The 8,908-nt window shown below is 36.4% G+C and overlaps 1 protein-coding gene across 2 annotated transcripts; it reads right to left on the bottom strand.

Annotated features, from left to right (window-relative positions):
- Positions 1-163: 163 nt before the first annotated feature.
- On the bottom strand, positions 164-8,194 carry Sap-r (Saposin-related). 2 transcript variants are annotated; one of them, XR_006259865.1, is made up of 14 exons: positions 7,908-8,194; positions 5,567-5,669; positions 4,961-5,324; positions 4,155-4,457; positions 3,893-4,081; positions 3,413-3,532; positions 2,963-3,238; positions 2,758-2,892; positions 2,357-2,524; positions 2,031-2,250; positions 1,640-1,945; positions 1,352-1,491; positions 1,043-1,269; positions 164-723 (listed from the first exon to the last, which is right to left on the bottom strand). XR_006259865.1 is itself a non-coding variant. In XM_043411170.1 (13 exons), the coding sequence occupies exons 1-13, from the start codon at positions 7,945-7,947 to the stop codon at positions 1,093-1,095; spliced, it is 2,541 nt and encodes an 846-aa protein (XP_043267105.1). In that variant the 5' UTR covers positions 7,948-8,194; the 3' UTR covers positions 164-1,092. The 2 variants fall into 2 exon arrangements, 1 of the variants encoding a protein (XP_043267105.1); XM_043411170.1 differs by having other exon boundaries at positions 164-1,269.
- Positions 8,195-8,908: the final 714 nt, after the last annotated feature.

Genomic DNA, 8,908 nt, shown 5'->3' with positions numbered 1-8,908 from the left:
CACAAAATAACTTGAGGTTAGAAGTTCATTAAAAAATCACAATTTCTCATAAAATCTTTTAATCATTCAATTTTGCTAAAAGATTTTGAAATTCTATTCAAATATAAAAATAGATGTAAATACGTGTGGTGTTAGGACGTTAGGAAAATTGATAGAAACGTGGTAGAATTTCAGAACTTTATTTTCCCATTATCACAGGTAACTTACAATTTCGTACAAATGAAAGAGAAAAGTAGTTTTGACCGTGAATTAATTTAAGAAATACGATTTCACGGTGCGAGTGTCGAACTACATGTGAATTCAATATTGTTGCAAAAATGATGGAGCTCGTGTGTTGGAATAGTTTGAAGCGTTCGTGAACTACTCGAGTGTTGCTCCAAATTCACATGTACTCATAAGGAAACTCATATTATTTGGTCGCAAATCATAGCTACGGAAGATATAAAGACGTTCGTCCGCACAGCATGAAACGTCGCTACAGCCGCTGAATCATTAAGTTCAAATATTATATTTATGTCATGTTATTATTATTTTTGACTCTTTTATTCTAGTGAATAATGTAAAAAACGTCAATTTAGAAAAAAAAAGAGAAAATAAAAAATTGCCATCTATTCTTGTGAAAGAATTTCTTTAGAAAAGTTTCACTGAGATTTAGTAACTTCGTGAAGAAGCGAACGATACGAAATTAACGTTTTATGCGATCTTTACGCATTCATTTTAAACCTAAAAGCAAAAAAGATATTGTAACTCAAAATCCAAATAATTTTAGCATTAAACCTTGATTGCGTTATTACGACAAGGTGAAAGATCTTTCTCCGGCTCAACACAGGAGCACTAATTTCAAGTACAACTTCAAAGAAAAAAAAGAAATCCTGCGCAAATCTACGAACGCGACATTATTTGACGCGTCATTTCCATGTTTATGCTTGCGAGCACAAATGCTCTCTAAAAACATTAATTATCGATTCGGCAAAATACTTTTTTCTTCGTTTATTATATAAAACTTTATTTGAAGAAGAATCAATGAATAAAAAAGAATTACATCGAAATGTAGAGTCCTCGTCGATGAATCAGTCGCTGAGGATCTTTTACTTAGTAACGCTTCGTTCCTTTGATCGAAGTCATGGCCATGCTCTTGTGTCGAGTCATCATGGCAAAATAATCGCCAGCAGAGCACAGAGCAAGTCGACTGCAAATCTTTGTTCTGTCACCGTGCTCGCGTAAAATATTTATGATACTTTGCTCATAAACTTCCATCATCATGACGCACTGCAAAAGGAAACATCGGTTTTTTATGTCACGCCGTTTTCTTCTGCGTTATTCCAGTTGGAAATAACGAATATCTTCTCACCTTGCCGCGCTTCGCTGGAGCTATGTATTTACAAACTCGAGATACAACCTCCTCGATTTCCTGATCGACTTTAGCGTTCGCCAGCAGACCGTCGATCGTCGAAATTACTCCTTGACAGAGAGCACACTCAGCAATGGATTCTAGAAAAAGAATAACTCGATAGTTTAGGCATATTTTTCGGTACGAATTTTTTATATTTGTTAACGAAGAAAAAATACTCGTAACTTGATCAAAAATGTTGTTATGGGAGAATGAGACTAATAACAAAACTAGAAAAAATTATATTACCGTGCAAACGTTGCATATTATCCTCGCAGATATTGAGAATAGTGCAGATTTCCCGTGGTGTAACTTCTTGTGAAAGGAGTTCGATCACAAGATCGGCATATTGATCAACGAAACCGTTGCACTCTTTCGAGACCGAATTCGGAAGATGATCGCATACTCCATGAACGATTTTTTCTATTTCATCTTTAGTAGATTTATTCCTCATTGCTTTTTCGAGATATTGCATAATAAATTCACAAATAACGCATTTTGTAGTCTCTTTGACCGGCTTTATAGCGACCGAATTATCTGGGATTTCGTTCGACACTGAAAACACAAAATCATTAATGTCATTCGCGAGACTATGAAAGAAAATCTGTTAAAATAATGAAAAGGAAAAGAAATTCCTTACGTATTTCTCCGTCCTTGCCAACTGGAGTGAGATATTGCGTTCCGGGATTTTTCTTAGGATCGCACAATTTCAAGGCAACGCAAACCTCCTGAGGTGAAAAATCGGCAACCAACATTTCAATGACTTGTTGGCTATACTGTTGAACGAGACCATTACAGTCAGTTATGAGACTCTTGGGCAGATGCATGCATAACTTCTCCAAAGCTTTCTCGATGTTCTCCTGGAACGTCAAAAAAATGGCGTTCATTCAAATTCGTCGTCCGTTCAAGAAGCATGATATGATTGGGACAGCCGAATGCAGGGAAAAAAACATTTTCGTGAATCACCTCGGTTTTTTCATTTTTTACCATCTCCTCCAATTGAGTGACGGCGAGCAGGCACAGAGGACAGCTTTGCTTCTCCTCTACTTCACTCTTAATCATCAGATCTTTTGGAATTTTTTCCCAGGCTTCCATGAATTCATTCGATGGACAAACATAAATCATGGGACAAATCTGTTGCAATAAAACATTAAAAAAATTGTCAAACAGTTTGTTCTGACTCATCCACCGTATCAATATTTTTTTCTCCTCAAACCAAGTTTCAATCGTCTTTATTGTTATTACATCAAAATTACTTTTAATCAGGTACGTTAATGATCATTTAGATTTGAAAATATTTTTTCTCAGAAATTATCATCTTAGTTTAAAACGATTGGTCGCGCGTAAAATCACGAAAATGTACTTACGACGGAAGGATCAATTTCCTGAACGAAAAGAGCAATTATCGCATCGCTGTAGGTGTTGAGGAATTCGGTACACGTGTTTTGCACGCTCTTCGGCAGTTTCTTACACACTTTACCCATCACTTGTTTCAATTCGTCCTGAAAAAAATATAAACATTTGTCAATTTAAATCTCGCAGTGAAAAGAGTTTTTTCAAACGGTTACTCACTTCGGTGACTGGGTACGAAAAAACTTGTTGCATATAATGCAAAAAGTATTCGCAAAATGCGCACTCTTTCTTTCCCTGAAGGTCCATTTGAGGTGCACCCATGATTACTGATGGTCCCATGATCCTTTCGATCGGCAATTGCATCTCGTCAGCCTCAGTCTTTTTAGCCTCCTGTCTCGTTCCAGCTCCGTGCTCGCCAACGTTTTTACGTTCGAGAGCAATTTCGGTTGCAATCTTGAGAGATTTCTCCGGAAGTAACGGCCAGATTGGTCCATCCTGAATAAATATTTGATGTAAGGTCAGAAAAATATAACCAAGTTTAAATAAATATGGAAAGATTAGAGAATTACACGATAGTGAAGTTCATATCCTTTGAGTGAACGATCGAGATTGAATGCCATTCAAACTTTTCCTATTTCGTATTTATTTTTATGGATATTTGCCACTTACGTGAGTTTTCTTGTCAGGGGATGGGCATATGCCAGCCATCATGCAAACGCCATTGTTATCCAACCCTTTCACAAGGTAATCATAAATTTGGGGATAGTACTCATCGACAATTGATTTGCACTGTAATGAACATATTTTTCAATTCATGTTACAGTAAATTAGTTACAGTTGTTTGAACAGTGATTGTCATGGCTAGATCCGTGCATGGGAATCATTTCATTTTCATTTTTACATTCGAACCAATTCCCTGACGACATCGAAAAAATGAATCGTGGGATCTTTAATTTATAACGTGCGAGACAACATTTTTTAAGAGAATTCATCAAATGCAATGTCTAATGTCACTTTTATCATTTTTTTCGTTACTGGGAAACAAACATTTTTTTTGTTCATTCGACAGGTTGGTTTATCTAGCAAAAACTGTGGACGAAATTTTGCACATAACATTTTACTATAACATGTAACAATGAATGAACGTACTTGAGGAGCGAATGATTTTGTTTGTTTGCACAGTCCCTCGAGCACGTGTTCAAATTCTTGTTCCGTTGTATTAGCGACTAACAAATCGCGAAGATGCCCAACGAGTTGTTCGCACAATTCGCAGGGTAAATCGTCGCCAACATCGACCATTCCAACGCTCGACAACGGACGTATTTCGACTTCAAGATCCTGAGAAAAAACCACCATCAAATTATACAGTTTTCAGTTTTGATTCGAACGTGTTTCGAACTCAGTTTCGTACCTTGGTGGAGTTCTCGTGTCTGTGGAACATACCGGCGCACTGACCCGATAAGTGACAGATATTCTTGGCGTGGAAATTGCTTCTGAGGTGAGTGTAAATCATCGAGAAATATTCGAGGACTATCGAGGCGCAAGCGTCACTGAATGAACTCATTTCGCCACATACTTTCAACATCGAATCAAGCACCTGATCTCGCGATGCCGAATTAAACTTCTCTTCCATGTGAGTAGCGATCGTGAAGCATTTTGAGCATTCGTCGGGCTCGAGCTCGTCGTCGCTCAACGATGATATTTTACCGGAATTCTAAATGAATAATAAAGAAAAGAACCAAATAAAAACATTAAGCTACAGATTTTTTTACATTTTTATCGATAAATTTAAAGAAACGCTATTTTTGTTCATTTGCTGCAGAAATAAGCCGAACTGAATGAAATTCGCAGCATCAACGAATTAGGCTGATTGTGAGATTCGGAATTGATGAAGAAACAACACAAACGTGTTTCGTCTCGACGAGATGAATTTTTGTAGCGTCACAGGCTTCGCACACCTGATGAAAAATTAGCTGATTTACCTGGAATCTCAGTCGGAAAGAGACAGAGAGTGGAAGAGAAGGGATTTTGAGCAACGGGCATAAAATAGTAACAGAGGAAAAGATTCAAAGAGAAAAAGAGTCACCGATGCGTGATATTTCGTCTGAAAATTAGTCATGGCACTTTCTTTTTCATTCAATTAATCCTGTTGGAATGTGAGAACCAGAAATAAGCTAAAAAGAGAAAATGACTTTCTTTTCTTTATTCGTATCGTACCTTCCGCAATAATTTGTTGTGATTCTCGATCATGCGATCGATGCGAGCCGAATTGCAAAGACCAGCTACAGAACACACGACTGAAGGATCCATTTGCGATGCCAAAGTCTCGACGAGTTGAGGAATAAATTCATCGACCAATTTATCGCACTCTCGAACGATTGGTTTGATCTGCATCAGCGCGCAACTTCCCTCGAAAACTTCCTTCAAATCTTCCTGGGTTTCGTTACTCTCCAATTGATCTCGTGCTTGACGAACCATGTCTTTACAGATGCCACACACGCTGTCCTTGTCATCCTCCACCTTCATGGACTCCCATACTTTTTTTATGCAGTGCTGAGTACTTTTGCATTTTGCTGCGTTCCTGCAAAATTTTGTATTTTTCGTATTATTTTTTGTAAGTGAACGTTCATGAAAATCAACAAACTCACTTCTTAGTTTTTAAAACTTATTGTTAAAGAAAATAGATTGAGAAATTTTAACGAATGCCCTAATATTTTTTGGTTGTAGAAATTCGAAATTGTCATTTGATCAAATTTTTGGGCTAAGCAAATATTTGATCTTTGAACCAACAATTTTACTATTGTTATTTGAAAAGATTCTTACGTTATATTCTGACACCAGTAAGACGGTCCCCACGTGCATTCTTTTGCGCCCAACAAATGGGGAGCTTGGTTTTCCGAGTTGATGACTACTCTGGCTGTCGCAACTGTAAACAGACAAGAAGTTCAGAGGTGAATGATCTGGATTGGAGTCAATGATTTTATCTTGTGAGATTTTTATGATGTTAAAATCTTAATCGTTAAAATGTGACAAAACTAATTTCTTCATTTGGCAGATTGAACAATGCATTTTCGAAGCTCAAATCTGCAGTAAAATTTGGTGATTTACAAAAATATTTATATGTAAAATGAAACACTGAGTAACCAATCGCAAAAAGAAAAGTTTCTTTTAAACCTAATGAATTTGAAGAGCTTCAGAAGACTTTCTTTCAAAATTTCTGCCCTGCTATGAGATGAAAATTCTTAAGTTTCAATGTGAGTTTGTAAAATCAATATCACATGATCCATTTTATTATTAGTATTGAAAGAATTTTGTTTTCCTTATACACAGAGTGATAACGTTATTAGCAAAGAGGGAGATTATTCGGAGCTACAATCTCGAAATACATTTCACTGGGGAGAGAAGAGTGGGAGATGTGATAACAGTTGTCTTCATTTTTTCTTAGTTTTTTTACTCTGTTCCTGGCTACCAGAGGACAAGGTCCATGCTCTTAATCAAAGAGCGTCATGGAGTATCTTATTTTCTGTTTCAGCAGACATTGTCTATTCAGGAATGTGGGACAAATCTTGTTTTCTTCTAAAGAATTTAATTTCCATCGGAGGAATTGCTAGTGAATAAAAAAGAGAAGCGATGCTGCATGTCTCGAGTGAGGAATGTTGCAGATGTTTGAAAAACTGAAATTACTACTCAATAAAATATTTCCTGCAGTAATCAAGATAAATCTTGTATTTCAAATTTTTTTGGTATTTTTCCGGCAGCATGTTAAACATCACAAAGCACTGTCATTTTGAAAGTGCTTCAAAAATAAAGTCCATTTTATTATTTAAAACTTTTAGTTCAAATTTCAATTACTATGTAAAAGAGATTGTGCTCTTGACAGCTCAAAAGGACATTCAATGTTACGAAATTCTTGAACCACCATTATTATTACTCTATTCTCGTGTTATCTAAATTTTGGAAGATTCAAAGGAAAAACAAATAGAGATTGAAAGTTTTCAATATGATCCAAGGAGCATATACATTTGACATATTCCAGATATTTATATTTTTTTTATCACAGTCAATGCGTGGTAAACTAAATGGAACAAGAACAGTTCTTCAGTACAAAAAATTATTGAAAATCTAGCTAACAACTCAGTCTTAGTATTGCATTTCTACTCATATTTTACTTCAGCAATAGAAATTTTTGAAACATGAGGCACAATTTGAAAAGAGTTTATTCGAATGAGTTCAAGCCAGGTTTGAACTAATATCGCAGTCAAAATGATGTGTGGTTTGCCTTGGGATGTAACTTTTCTTTTCCTCAAAATATCGGGCATTTCTGGAAAGAATGAAAGTTAAAAATCTTATCTTCAGTGACGTCCTATGCTCAGAGTAAGATGTAGGTAATCACAACTCAATATCATTTTATAGCTTTTAATGCATTTGTAAATTTTTTTATACACATATTTTAAAAAAACTATAGTGGCAGAGGTTTAAATGTAACAGGATATAAATGTAAAAAAAACTGAGTGGGATATATCTAGGAAAAAGTATGAGCAAGGTATTCAGCATTTGCCGGATAAATTAACTGGTCAGTTTCGAGAAATCCCCTATTCAAGGTTTGCAATGTTCAAGTATGTTTGACTCATCGCTTATGTCCAGTTTGCACCAATGGAGAGGAAAAAAAACGATAGAGGGAGAGAGAAGAGCAGGATGGATGATAGCAGTAGTGACATGACTATTAAAGAGATCTGAGAATCTCCACTAAAACGGAAACAGAATCGTTGTAATAAAAAACGAATGCGAAATGAAGGACCTCCAACGTTCGAAATTACTGAAAAAAATGAGGAAAAATTCACAAGAATGAATTCTGTAATAATTCTCAATGTTATTGAAATTAAAATGTAAAATTAGTCAAAAATTAGACGAGTCACGCGAATGTCGAGATACGGTCAAGTCGATATTAAATTTCGACGCAGTTTACATTAGTCGCATGTGTAGCTTTTTCTGACCGTCGTGTACACAAATATATACATAGCGCCCGTCGAAGAATTTATACTCCGTTGAAATATCATTGCGAAATGAAATAGTGGCTTTGGGCAAAAGATAATCCGGTATCCACTCGTGTCAATTTACGGGAACTTGCTACGATATAAAGAATAATGATAATCGAGTAACTTACCAGCAAGAATAGCGCATAGCGCGAACAATACCTCCCTCATTTTTCCTCTCCCAATGACCCTCGGACCTTTGTTGGTTTTTCCTCCTTGCAATCGATACACAGTTAGTTCCTTCACTTAGATTTAACGTTATTTTTTAATTATCTCTTGTCCGAACTTTAGCACGCCAAGAATGACGTACGAATGACGAAAAAAATGTTTGAAGTAAATAAGGATCGCGTTCACAAAGCCCAAATGATCGAGCACGTACTGATTGTCATTTCCTTTCTGGTTTCCGCTATGTATGCATCGTGACGAATGCAGCGACTCAATTCACGCTCTTCTCTCTCTTTACTCTTAAAGTAACCAATGAACGGTCTCCGATGGGTCACGTGACGCAAACTTTCTCATGACGAATTTCTCAGTCCTCGAGACGGATTACACTTTTCCCTTTCCCCTTCTCATGGCAGCGGCGATTGTTCGGCTGTTTGTTTGATTTTAAAGGACATTTTTTTATTGAGAAATTTATCTACTCAATAAACATCGGAGGATTCTTTGATACCTTCGATTTGTGATTCCTGAAAGTGAGAATGAAAATGATCTTTTCATTTCCACTAAAATGAGTGGTCAAGTGTGAAAACGCCTTCGATACGACTGCAGTGCCTTCTCGTGGATTTGTGTGCAACACCCGAGAGACGTTGAATTGAATTGCCAATGTTTTGATTTTTCGAAGTCGACCACAATAAAGCAGAAAAAATCTTCCGATACATTGCGTGACGATGATACGAGCATGAAACAAAATAAACTTTGCTATTTTAACGTTGGCGTGTGTATTGTTGTTGCTTTAAGCATTTACCACACGTACACACTTATTTTAAAACCAACATGGAATGCAATGTGCATTATTGCGCTTATCGGACATATTCCAATTTGAGTGTACACTTTCCTGGGAGATACGTTTGCGTTTCAGCTTGAAACCGAGTTTTGAAAATTGGATTTTTAAATTTCCTCCTACAAGAAGTTT

Source organism: Venturia canescens, chromosome 2 (genome assembly GCF_019457755.1).
Source record: "Venturia canescens isolate UGA chromosome 2, ASM1945775v1, whole genome shotgun sequence".
NCBI classification, from domain to species: domain Eukaryota; kingdom Metazoa; phylum Arthropoda; class Insecta; order Hymenoptera; family Ichneumonidae; genus Venturia; species Venturia canescens.
Note: the sequence above shows the minus strand (reverse complement) of the source record. Positions and strands in the feature narration are given on the sequence as shown.